The sequence below is a fragment of the Carcharodon carcharias genome (assembly GCF_017639515.1).
Source record: "Carcharodon carcharias isolate sCarCar2 chromosome 35 unlocalized genomic scaffold, sCarCar2.pri SUPER_35_unloc_13, whole genome shotgun sequence".
In the NCBI taxonomy this organism is placed as follows: Eukaryota; Metazoa; Chordata; class Chondrichthyes; order Lamniformes; family Lamnidae; genus Carcharodon; species Carcharodon carcharias.
Genome location: NW_024470705.1, coordinates 28,770 through 45,000, shown reverse-complemented (window position 1 = coordinate 45,000; position 16,231 = coordinate 28,770). Strand labels below are relative to the sequence as shown.

The following is a 16,231-nucleotide window of genomic DNA, read 5'->3' as shown; positions in this document are numbered from 1 at the left end:
AGACTGAGAGGGTGCCAGCTGAGCCCCCGCCTCACCCTCTCTCTCTCTCTCTCTCTCTCTCCTGCAGATCCGAGTTGACGCTGTGCCACGGCCTTCCCACAATGCCGTGCTCTACGAGGTGGTGACGGCCATGGAGGGGAGCCCGATTCTCCGCGACATGTCCTTCAGCCCCGACTTCCAGTACATCTACCTACTGACTGAACACAAGGTGAAGCACCCCACCCCCGCCACCCCCCCCCCACCACCCAACCCCCTCTCACCCCAACCCCCTGACCGTCTCCCCCGGGGACCACAGCCACCCTGACCCCTGACCCCCCCCGACCCCAGCCCTGAACCCCGACCCAACCCCAGCTACCCACTCCCCGCCCCCCTGAGCTGTTCGCCCCGCACAGGCCTCGGGCCTAGTCCCCCCCCCCCCCACCCCCCTCGGTCGCCCAGAGCGACCACGTCCCCAACCGCGCCTCGCCGACCCCACCCAACCACCCTCTCTCTCTCTCTCTCTCTCTCTCTCTCTCTCTTAAATTCTCTCTCCACCGCTCTTCCCCCGCACTGTCAGTTTCCCTCTCTCCTTTCTCCTCTCCCCCGCTCTGTCTCTCGATGGACTGCCCTTGACTTGACGGGTGTGCGACGTTACAGCCCAGTCTCGGACTGCGCTCAATTCCTTTGTGTCCCCCACTTTGTTAGCGGGGTTGACCACGCCCCCAGCGGAGTAGGTGGGCTGAATGGGCTCCTCCTGTTCCTGTGTAACAGGCTCGAGAGGGGCTGAATGGGCTCCTCCTGTTCCTGTGTAACAGTCTCGAGAGGGGCTGAATGGGCCTCCTCCTGTTCCTGTGTAACAGGCTCGAGAGGGGGGCTGAATGGGCCAACTCCTGTTCCTGTGTAACAGGGTTGAGGAGGGGCTGAATGGCCTTCTCCTGTTCCTGTGTAACAGGCTCAAGAGGGGGGCTGAATGGGGCCTCCTCCTGTCCCTGTGTAACAGGCTCAAGAGGGGGGCTGAATGGCCTCCTCCTGTTCCTGTGTAACAGGCTTGAGAGGGGCTGAATGGCCTCCTCCTGTTCCTGTTGTCTCCTTGTACACTCAATGGCGTTGCGTTAACGGTGGGGGTAATGTCCTCCTGTCTCTTTTTGACCCTCTCTCTCTCTCTCTCTCTCTCTCTCTCTAGGTGGGACGCATCCCGGTGGAGAGTTGCGAACAGTATGGGACCTGCCCCAAGTGTCTCAGCTCCGGAGACCCTCACTGTGGCTGGTGCGTCCTGGACAACAGGTGGGTAACCATCTCCCCCTTCGCCAGTTGGCACCCTCGCCAACCCTCCCAACGCTAGCATGGGCCCCGTGGGCTGAAAGGCCTCCTACAGCCCTCTGTTTCTGTCCATTGTGCTTTTCCACTCCCCCCCCCCCCCGCCCCCCCAACATCGTGGCGAAAACAGCAATGGCCACTGACGACTGGAGCACAGCAAGATCCCACAAGCCGCAATAAGCTAAAATGACTGGATTGGGTTCTTAGTTGAGGGCTAAATACTGACCCTCCGACAGCGCGGCGCTCCCTCAGCACTGACCCTCCGACAGTGCGGCGCTCCCTCAGCACTGACCCTCCGACAGTGCGGCGCTCCCTCAGCACTGACCCTCCGACAGAGCGGCGCTCCCTCAGCACTGACCCTCCGACAGTGCGGCGCTCCCTCAGCACTGACCCTCCGACAGTGCGGCGCTCCCTCAGCACTGACCCTCCGACAGTGCGGCCCTCCCTCAGCACTGACCCTCCGACAGTGCGGCTCTCCCTCAGCACTGACCCTCCGACAGTGCGGCGCTCCCTCAGCACTGACCCTCCGACAGTGCGGAGCTCCCTCGGCGCTGACCCTCCGACAGAGCGGCGCTCCCTCGGCACTGACCCTCCGACAGTGCGGCGCTCCCTCAGCACTGACCCTCCGACAGTGCGGCGCTCCCTCAGCACTGACCCTCCGACAGTGCGGCGCTCCCTCAGCACTGACCCTCCGACAGTGCGGTGCTCCCTCAGCACTGACCCTCCGACAGTGCGGCGCTCCCTCAGCACTGACCCTCCGACAGTGCGGCTCTCCCTCAGCACTGACCCTCCGACAGTGCGGCACTCCCTCGGCGCTGACCCTCCGACAGTGCGGCACTCCCTCAGCACTGACCCTGTGGGCTGGATCCTATGATGTTCTGATTCAGAGGGGCTAGAGCAAGGATGACTGAGGTGGTTGACCACATTATGCCACAAATACGCTCCTCAGCCCCACCCTTGATTTAAAATTGGTTAATATTTTATTTTAGAATTTAATATTAAAACAGTAGTTGGCTGATTTCACCCACTGACTCTGCATTTAAAATATGTTAAAAATGACCTTGTGAAGCCAAGATAAACGCTCAGCTTGATTTGATCTTCGTGTTTCTAGCCAAAGTTTAATTTAATAACACTGTTCTGTTCAGCATTGTATAGCTATAGAGCAGCAATAGTTTCGCTTTAACTCCCTCACACAGAGGGAAATAATTTCCTGCAGCCTGGGGCCCTTGCTGCTCCGACTTTCACAGTTCTCCTAAAACATGTACTGTTCACCCATCACAGCCTGCACTCCGCACCCCGTACCCACCTTACCCCTGCCCAGCTTCCCCAAACACACACTCACACACGCTTACACATACACACTCACACTCACACACACACATACACACTTACACATACACATACACATACACACTCACACATACACACTCACACACTTATACACACACACTCACTCACACATACATACACATACACACTCACACTCACACACGCTTACACATACACACTCACACATTCACACACACACTCACACACACATACACATACACACACACACTCACACACACATACACGCTTACACGTACACACTCACACACTCACACACACACTCACACACACATACACATACACACTCACACTCACATACACGCTTACACATACACACTCACACTCACACACACACATACACGCTTACACATACACATACACATACACACTCACACATACACACTCACACACTTATACACACACACTCACTCACACATACATACACATACACACTCACACTCACACACGCTTACACATACACACTCACACACTCACACACACACTCACACACACATACACATACACACTCACACACTCACACACACATACACGCTTACACATACACACTCACACACTCACACACACATACACATACACACTCACACTCACACACACTTACACACTCACACACTCACACACTCACACACGCTTACACATACACACTCACACACACACACACATACACACTTACACACACACACACACACACTTACACATACACACTCACACACTCACACACATACACACTCACACATACACACTCACATATACACACACACACTCACTCACACATACACACTCACACTCACACACACATACACACTCACACTCACACACACATACACACTCACACTCACACACACACACACACATACACGCTTACACATACACACTCACACACTCACACACACTTACACATACACACTCACACTCACACACACATACACACTTACACATACACACTCACACTCACACACACATACACACTTACACATACACACTCACACACGCTTACACATACACACTCACACTCACACACACATACACACTTACACATACACACTCACATATACACACTCACACTCACACACACATACACATACACACACACACTCACACACGCTTACACATACACATACACACACACACACACTTACACATACACACTCACACTCATACACACTCACACATACACACTCACACACTCACACACGCTTACACATACACATACACACACACACGCACTTACACATACACACTCACACTCATACACACTTACACATACACACTCACACACTCACACACGCTTACACATACACACTCACACACTCACACACGCTTACACATACACACTCACACACACACACACACATACACACTTACACATACACACTCACACTCACACACACATACACACTTACACATACACACTCACACTCACACACACATACACACTTACACATACACACTCACACACGCTTACACATACACACTCACACTCACACACACATACACACTTACACATACACACTCACATATACACACTCACACTCACACACACATACACATACACACTCACACACTCACACACGCTTACACATACACATACACACACACACACACACACACTTACACATACACACTCACACTCATACACACTCACACATACACACTCACACACTCACACACGCTTACACATACACATACACACACACACACACTTACACATACACACTCATACTCATACACGCTTACACATACACACTCACACACTCACACACGCTTACACATACACACTCACACACTCACACACGCTTACACATACACACTCACACATACATACTCACACACACTTACACACTCACACACACTTACACATACACACTCACACTCACACACACATACACACTTACACATACACACTCACATGTACACACACACACTCACACACACATACACATACACACTCACACACTCACACACACACACACACTTACACATACACACTCACACACTCACACACACTTACACATACACACTCACACTCACACACACATACACACTTACACATACACACTCACATATACACACACACTCACAAACACATACACATACACACTCACACACTCACACACGCTTACACATACACACACACACTCACACACACATACACACTTACACATACACACTCACATGTACACACACACACTCACACACACATACACATACACACTCACACACTCACACACGCTTACACATACACATACACATACACACACACACACACACACACACTTACACATACACACTCACACACTCACACACGCTTACACATACACACTCACACTCACACACACATACACACTTACACATACACACTCACATATACACACACACACTCACAAACACATACACATACACACTCACACACTCACACACGCTTACACATACACACACACACACACACACACATACACACTTACACATACACACTCACATGTACACACACACACTCACACACACATACATACACATACACACTCACACACTCACACACGCTTACACATACACATACACATACACACACACACACACACTTACACATACACACTCACACACTCACACACGCTTAAACATACACACACACACTCACACACACATACACACTTACACATACACACTCACATATACACACACACACTCACACACACATACACATACACACTCACACACTCACACACGCTTACACATACACATACACATACACACACACACACTTACACATACACACTCACACACTCACACACGCTTACACATACACATACACACTCACACACTCACACACACTTACACATACACACTCACACACTCACACACGCTTACACATACACATACACATACACATACACACACACACACACTTACACATACACACACACACACTCACACACTCACACACACACACTCACACGCTTACACATACACACACACACACACTCACACACTCACACACACACACTCACACGCTTACACATACACATATACACTCACACACACATACACATTCACACATACACACTCACACACACACACTCACACACACATATACATACACATTCACACATACACACTCACACACTTATACACACACACTCACACACACTTACACATACACACTCACACACACACTTATACATACACACTCACACACACATACACATTCACACATACACACACACACTTTTACACACACAGTCACACACACACTTACACATACACACTCACACACACACTTATACATACACACTCACACACACATACACATTCACACATACATACACACACCTATACACCCACACACACACTTATACATACACACTCACACACACGTACACATTAACACGTACACACTCACACACTTATACAAACACACTCACACACACACATACATACACACTCACACATACATACACACTCACACACACATACACGTTCACACATACACACTCACACACTTATACACACACTCACACACACACTTATACATACACACTCTCACACACTTACACACTCACACATACACACTGACACACTTATACACACACTCACACACACACTTATACATACACACTCACACACACTTACACATACATACTCACACACACATACACACTCACACATACACACTCACACATACACACTCACACACTTATACACACACTCACACACACACTTACACATACACACACACACACACACGCTTACACATACACACACACACATACACACTCACACATACATACTCACACACACACACTCACACACGCTTACACATACACACTCACACATACACACTCACACACTTATACACACACACTCACACACACACACACTTACACATGCACACTCACACACACACTTATACATACACACTCACACACACATACACATTCACACATACACACACACACTTTTACACACACAGTCACACACACACTTACACATACACACTCACACACACACTTATACATACACACTCACACACACATACACATTCACACATACATACACACACTTATACACCCACACACACACTTATACAAACACACTCACACACACACATACATACACACTCACACATACATACACACTCACACACACATACACGTTCACACATACACACTCACACACTTATACACACACTCACACACACACTTATACATACACACTCTCACACACTTACACACTCACACATACACACTGACACACTTATACACACACACACACTTATACATACACACTCACACACACTTACACATACATACTCACACACACATACACACTCACACATACACACTCACACATACACACTCACACATACACACTCACACACTTATACACACACTCACACACACACTTACACATACACACTCACACACACACGCTTACACATACACACACACATACACACTCACACATACATACTCACACACACACACTCACACACGCTTACACATACACACTCACACATACACACTCACACACTTATACACACACACTCACACACACACACACTTACACATGCACACACTCTCACACACACACATACACTCACACCCACGCTTACACAAACACGTACACACACACACTCTCACACAATTATACACACACTCACACACACACTTACACACCCACAAATACACAGACACTCACACACACAAACACACACACAAACACTCACACACACAAATACACAGAAATACTCACACTCACACACACACACACACTTAGGCTTACACAAACACATACACACAAACATACACACTCACACACTTATACACACACACTCACACACGCTTACACAAACACATACACACTCACACACTTATACAAACACTCACACACACACTTACACATACACACTCACACACACACTTATACATACACACTCACACACACATACACATTCACACATACACACTCACACACTTATACACTCACACACACACTTATACATACACACTCACACACACATACACATTCACACATACACACTCACACACTTATACAGACACACTCACACACACACACACACATACATACACACTCACACACTTATGCACACACTCACACACACACTTATACATACACACTCACACACACTTACACACTCACACATACACACTCACACACTTATACACACACTCACACACACACTTATACATACACACTCACACACACTTACACATACACATACATACACACTCACACATACACACTCACACATACACACTCACACACTTATACACACTCACACACACACTTACACATACACACTCACACACTCACACACGCTTACACATACACACTCACACACTTATACACACATACTCACACATACATACTCACACACACTTACACACTCACACACGCTTACACATACACACTCACACATACACACTCACACACTTATACACACACACTCACACACACACTTATACACACACACTCACACACACACACACACTTACACATGCACACACTCTCACACACACACATACACTCACACCCACGCTTACACAAACACATATACACACATACACTCTCACACACTTATACACACACTCACACACACACTTACACACACACAAATACACAGACACTCACACACACAAACACACACACAAACACTCACACACACAAATACACAGAAATACTCACACTCACACACACACACACTTAGGCTTACACAAACACATACACACAAACATACACACTCACACACTTATACACACACACACACGCTTACACAAACACATACACACTCACACACTTATACACACACTCACACACACACTTACACATACACATACACACACAAACTTACACACACTTACACACACACACTTACACACACACACTCACACACACTTACACACACTTACACACACACACTCACACACACGCTCACACTTACACACACATACTTACACACACACACAGACCCTCTATCTCACACACACACACAAACACACACAAACAGACAAACACACACTCACACTATGTCACACACACACACGCACACTCAAACACACATTCTATCTCACACACACACACACACACACACTTACACACACACACACACACTTACACACACACATACACATACGCACTCACACACACTTACACATACACATACATACTCACACACACATACACACTCACACATACACACTCACACATACACACTCACACACTTATACACACACTCACACACACACTTACACATACACACTCACACACTCACACACGCTTACACATACACACTCACACACATACACACTCACACACTTATACACACATACTCACACATACATACTCACACACACTTACACACTCACACACGCTTACACATACACACTCACACATACACACTCACACACTTATACACACACACTCACACACACACTTATACACACACACTCACACACACACACACACTTACACATGCACACACTCTCACACACACACATACACTCACACCCACGCTTACACAAACAAATATACACACATACACTCTCACACACTTATACACACACTCACACACACACTTACACACACACAAATACACAGACACTCACACACACAAACACACACACAAACACTCACACACACAAATACACAGAAATACTCACACTCACACACACACACACTTAGGCTTACACAAACACATACACACAAACATACACACTCACACACTTATACACACACACACACGCTTACACAAACACATACACACTCACACACTTATACACACACTCACACACACACTTACACATACACATACACACACAAACTTACACACACTTACACACACACACTTACACACACACACTCACACACACTTACACACACTTACACACACACACACTCACACACACGCTCACACTTACACACACATACTTACACACGCACACAGACCCTCTATCTCACACACACACACAAACACACACAAACAGACAAACACACACTCACACTATGTCACACACACACGCACACTCAAACACACATTCTATCTCACACACACACACACACACACTTACACACACACACACACACACTTACACACACACATACACATACGCACTCACACACACTTACACACACTCACACTTACACACACATACACACATACACATACGCACACACACTTACACACACGCAGGCACACACACACACACATACCCTCCATCTCATACACAGACACACTCACACACTCACATACACATATACACACTCACACACAGACACAAACAAACAAACACACACTCACACACATACTCTATCTCACACACACTCACTCACACACTCACACTTACATACACAAACACTTACACGCAGACACACACACTCACACACACTTACACACATGCACACTTACACTCACACTTACACACACACACTCTCACACACACTTACACACACAGACACACGCACTCACACACACATACCCTCTATCTCTCACACACACATACACACGCTGACACACTTACACACACACACAAACAGACAAACACACACTGACACACACTCACTCTATCTCCCACACACTCACACACACACTCACACTTACACACACACACAGACACACCCACTCACACACATACATACCCTCTATCTCACACACTCACACACACATACACACACTCACACATTGTCACACACACACAAACAGACAAACACACACTCACTCTATCTCACACACACGCACACACTCAAACACACAATCTATCTCACACACACACACATACACAATCACACTCACATACACTCACATTCTATCTCACACGCACATTGACACACACACATTCTCTCATATACACACATTCTCACACACTCACACACAGACAAACTCATACTCAGTCACACAATCACTCACATTCTATCTCACACACACATTCCCCCACACAGACAAACACACACAGACACACACACAGACACACTCTCACACACACACACAGACACACATACAGACACACTCACACACACACACACACACACACACACACACACACACACACTCACGCACACACAGACACACACAGAGACACACACACAGAGACAGACTCAATCACTCACACACACACACACACACACACACACACACACACACACACATTCACACACACAAGCCCCCTTTACCCAGCTTGGTAAACCCTTTCTTTTTGGCGCTAGTCCATTGTGTGTGTGAGAGATGGGGGCCCCTGCCTCATGTGAGGGAGAGAGAGATAGAGACAGAGAGAGGTGGAGACAGAAATGGAAAGAGAGATGAATAGAGAGGGATGGAGAGAGAGGGAGAGGGAGAGAGAGAGAGACAGATGGAGCGACACATGGAGAGAGTGATGGAGAAAGAGATGGAGAGAGAGAAAGAGAGATGGTGAGAGATGGAGAGAGAGAGAGAAAGAGAGGGAGAGGGAGACAGAGAGAGATATGGAGAGGGAGATGGAGAGAGTGGTGGAGAAAGAGATGGAGAGAGAGATGAAAAGAGAGGGATGGAGAGAGAGGGAGACAGAGAGAGATGGAGAGACACATGGAGAGAGTGATGGAGAAAGAGATGGAGAGAGAGAAAGAGAGATAGTGAGAGGTGGAGAGAGAGATGTGTGGAGAGAGAGAGAGAGAGAGAGAGAGAGATGTGGAGAGAGAGAGAGAGATGGAAATAGGGAGAGAGAGATGAAGAGAGGAACTGAGAGGGTGAGAGAGAGAGAGAGGGAGGGAGATGGGGAGAGAGAGCGAGAGGGGTGGGAAGACTGGGTAGGGAGATAAAGGAGGAGAGGAAGTGAGAGAAAGGGTGTGGAATGGGGAGCGGAGAGAGGTGGAAGAAAGCAGGAGAGGGAGAGAGACAGAAATTGGGGAGGGAGAGAGGCAGAGAAAGAACAAGGGTGGGAGAGAGGGACAGAGATGGAGAGGTGGAGAGAGCGAGGGGCAGGATAGGAGAGAGAGGGAGGGGGGGCAATAGAGTGGCAGAGAGGGAGGGAGAGAGAGAGGAGGAGAGGGGTGGGGAGAGAGAGGGATGAGGAGAGAGGGAAATGGAGAGCAGAAGGTACTTGGGGACTAATAAAGTCGCAAACATTAAAAGAGAGAGACAGAGATGGAGACAGAGGTTTGAGTGATAGATAATTTTACATTTAGATGCACTATAATTAATTTTCATGGGACAGAAACATCATAAAATCTAGAAAATCAAATATTGTCTTTGACAATCACCCAGCAACAAACGCTGTGACTCCACAATGTCCGTCCAAAACAAGTAGAAACATTTCTTTATTGGGATCCTGCTGCTCCCCACTGAAAGAATATTCTCCCCCCCAGAGAGGATCCCCCTTTAACACTGTAACTGGCAGCGCTGAGGCAGTGCCGCACTGTCGGAGGGTCAGTGCTGAGGGAGCGCCGCACTGTCGGAGGGTCAGTGCTGAGGCAGCGCAGCACTGTCGGAGGGTCAGTGCTGAGGGAGCGCCGCACTGTCGGAGGGTCAGTGCTGAGGGAGCGCCGCACTGTCGGAGGGTCAGTGCTGAGGGAGCGCCGCACTGTCGGAGGGTCGGTGCTGAGGGAGCGCAGCACTGTGGGAGGGGAGTGGGGTGGGGGCGGTAGGCAGCGAGGGCTACATCAGAGATTTCGTCCGCTCGAAACTGATGGAGGGTGGGAGTGGAAAGGGCCCCCGATGGGGGCAGACGTGAGATCAGCCATTAGCCCTTCACACATCAGGCTGTGAGACAGGGAGCGCCGTGGGCACGTGTGTGTGTAACACCGGGGGAGCCGTCTAGAGCTCTCGGACCCTGAGAGCGATCGAGCGCTGCTCGAAGAGGCAGCCTGGGTACCTACCCCGTGCTCTGAGCAGAGGGTCAACAACTGTGGATTGTGGAGGCTCCCGGGGGAGAGGCTGAATGGGCCTCTGCACCACCCCCCCCGTTCATCCCTGTCACTGATCCATTTAAGTTACTCAATGCTAAAAGCCTGTATAATGGTTCCCCCTGGGATCTGACCCTGAGACCCTCACCTCCCTCATCACACAGAGTGATCTGTCTGACATCCTGTCCCTGGGAAGCAGCTGGGAGAGAGTCGGGTGGGGAAGACGCTGGACAGATATTTTCACCTTGTGCATCTCACTCCCCACCGTCTCCGTCACTGTGTCCGTCCCTGTGTCCGTCACTGTGTCCGTCACTGTGTCTGTCACTGTGTCCGTCCCTGTGTCCGTCACTGTGTCCGTCACTGTGTCCATCACTGTGTCCATCACTCTGTCTGTCCCTGTGTCCGTCACTCTCTGTGTCTGTCACTCTCTCTGTCTGTCACTCTGTCTGTCCCTGTGTCCGTCACTGTGTCCGTCACTGTGTCCATCACTGTGTCCATCACTCTGTCTGTCCCTGTGTCCGTCACTCTCTGTGTCTGTCACTCTCTCTGTCTGTCACTCTGTCTGTCCCTGTGTCTGTCACTCTGTCTGTCACTCTCTTCGTCCGTCACTCTGTCACTCTCTGTGTCTGTCACTGTGTCTGTCACTCCCTGTGCCTGTTGCTCTCTGTGTCTGTGACTCTGTCTGTCCCTGTGTCTGTCACTCACTGTATCTGTCACTCTCTGCATCCTTCATTCTGTCACTCTCTGTGTCTGTCACTGTGTCTGTCACTCTCTGTGTCTGTTGCTCTCTGTGTCTGTCACTGTGCCTGTTGCTCTCTGTGTCTGTCAATGTGTCTGTCACTCTCTGTGCCTGTTGCTCTCTGTGTTTGTCACTGTGTCTGTCACTCTCTGTGCCTGTTGCTCTCTGTGTCTGTCACTCTCTGTGCCTGTTGCTCTCTGTGTCTGTCACTGTGTCTGTCACTCTCTGTGTCTGTTGCTCTCTGTATCTGTCACTGTGCCTGTCACTCTCTGTGTCTGTTGCTCTCTGTGTCTGTCACTGTGTCTGTCACTCTCTGTGTCTGGGACTCTGCATCTGCTGCTGCCTGATAACACACAGATGCTGGCTCTGGCCCCTGTGTAACGCTCACCACTGGCCTAAGTTGTCTCTTTGTTCCTCCCCCCCACCTCCCCCCACAACCTCCTCCCGCCAACCCCCCCCAACCGACAAACCCCGTCCAGGTGCACCCAGAGGAGCGAGTGCCACCGAGCTGACGAGCCCCAGCGTTTCGCCACCGAGTCCAACCGCTGCGTCCAGCTCACCGTGCGGCCAAACAACCTCTCCGTCATGATGCCCGACGTTCCGGTCAGTATCCGAGCTGGCGGCACAGGCACCGGAACACCCGGCAGGCGAGGCTTTGCGAATACGGCAACGTGGGGAGTGGCGGTTGTGGGGGGGGTGGTGGGGGAAGGATTGGTCACAGATAATCCTTGTCAGTGAGTAATGGCTAGACATTTAACTATCGGAGGCATTGCAGTTAATCATGGTTGCTGTTGTTGATTAGTATTAGCCTGACATTTGACTGTGGGGGGCATCGCAGTTGATCCTAGTTGCTCCTGTCAATGAATATAGGCCTGACATTTGACTATGGGGGCATCGCAGATGATCCTAATTGCTCTGGTCTAAGTATTGGTCTGATATTAGACTATGGGGGGCATTGCAGTTGATCCCTAGTTGCTCCTGCCAATAAAGGGCCTGACATTCGACTACGGGGGCATCGCAGTTGATCCTAGTTGCTCTTGTCTAAGTATTGGTCTGACATTAGACTATGGGAGGCATCACAGTTAATCCTACTTGCTCTTGTCAATGAATATGGGCCTGACGTTCAACTATGGGGGCATCACAGCTGAGCCTAGTTGCCATTGTCAATGAATACTGGCCTGGCATTTGACTATGGTGGGCAGTGAAGTGGATGTTGGTCACCCTGATTACTGAGTATTGGTCTGCTATTCGGCTAAGGGAGGTATCACAGTTTATCCTGGTTGCTGTTGTCAATTAGTATTGGCCTAACGTTTGACTATGGGGAGGCTTCACAGTTGATCCAAGTTCCTTGAGCAATGGACTGATATTCAACAGTGGGAGGCATCACCATTTATCCCAGTTGCAGCTGTTAATTAGTATCGACCTGACGTTCGACTACGGGGGCGTCGCAGTTAAACATATTGGCTGAGTATTGGCTGCTTTTGACCATGGGGCATGAAGAGTGGCCAATTGAATAGGCACCTGCACATGACCAGGACAAATTGAAATGTACCCTGTGTCTTGAGCTGGTAGGGGAGACAATGGGGAAACATCCGACCAGGGCAGGTCCTGACTACCTCCCTCTGCTTGTGCCTTACACATTTAAAACCATCCATGCTCGGGTCAAATTCTAGGTCTGTTGTGTTGGGAGGCATGGCTGAGACTCCATGTCAAAGTGAGGGCTGTGGGGTATATCAGAGTGTTACAGTGAGGGCTGTGGGGTATATCAGAGTGTTACAGTGAGGGGTGTGGGGTATATCAGAGTGTTACAGTGAGGGGTGTGGGGTACATCAGAGTGTTACAGTGAGGGGTGTGGGGTATATCAGAGTGTTACAGTGAGGGGTGTGGGATATATCAGGGTGTTACCGTGAAGGGTGTGGGGTATATCAGAGTGTTACAGTGAGGGGTGTGGGCTATATCAGAGTGTTACAGTGAGGGGTGTGGGGTATATCAGAGTGTTACAGTGAGGGGTGTTGGGTATACCAGAGTGTTACAGTGAGGGGTGTGGGGTATATCAGAGTGTTACAGTGAGGGTTGTGGGGTATATCAGAGTGTTACAGTGAGGGGTGTTGGGTATACCAGAGTGTTACAGTGAGGGGTGTGGGGTATATCAGAGTGTTACAGTGAGGGGTGTGGGGTATATCAGAGTGTTACAGTGAGGGGTGTTGGGTATACCAGAGTGTTACAGTGAGTGGTGTGGGATATATCAGAGTGTTACAGTGAGGGATGTGGGGTATATCAGAGTGTTATAGTGAGGGGTGTGGTGTATATCAGAGTGTTACAGTGAGGGGTGTGGGATATATCAGAGTATTACAGTGAGGGGTGTGGGGTATATCAGAGTGTTACAGTGAGGGGTGTGGGGTATATCAGAGTGTTACAGTGAGGGGTGTGGGGTATATCAGAGTGTTACAGTGAGGGGTGTGGGATATATCAGGGTGTTACCGTGAAGGGTGTGGGGTATATCAGAGTGCTACAGTGAGGGGTGTTGGGTATACCAGAGTGTTACAGTGAGGGGTGTGGGGTATATCAGAGTGTTACAGTGAGGGATGTGGGGTATATCAGAGTGTTATAGTGAGGGGTGTGGTGTATATCAGAGTGTTACAGTGAGGGGTGTGGGATATATCAGAGTGTTACAGTGAGGGGTGTGGGGTATATCAGAGTGTTACAGTGAGGGGTGTGGAATATATCAGAGTGTTACAGTGAGGGGTGTGTGATATATCAGAGTGTTACAATGAGGGGTGTGGAATATATCAGAGTGTTACAGTGAGGGGTGTGGGATATATCAGAGTTTTACAGTGAGGGGTGTGGGGTATATCAGAGTGTTACAGTGAGGGGTGTGGGGTATATCAGAGTGTTACAGTGAGGGTTGTGGTTTATCAGTGTGTCACAGTGATGGGTGTGGGGTATATCAGAGTGTTACAG

General features: G+C 48.8%; 1 protein-coding gene across 1 annotated transcript in view; it reads left to right on the top strand.

Annotated features, from left to right (window-relative positions):
- The window catches only part of LOC121274189 (plexin-A1-like), a gene marked incomplete at its 3' end in the record, with an annotated part of 98,803 nt that overhangs the window by 65,004 nt on the left and 17,568 nt on the right, over positions 1-16,231 (top strand). Inside the window, exons 3-5 of the mRNA XM_041181387.1 lie at positions 68-208; positions 1,163-1,263; positions 13,750-13,873. Coding sequence (XP_041037321.1) covers positions 68-208; positions 1,163-1,263; positions 13,750-13,873 — 366 coding nt within the window. The remainder of the gene's footprint in view (positions 1-67; positions 209-1,162; positions 1,264-13,749; positions 13,874-16,231) is intronic.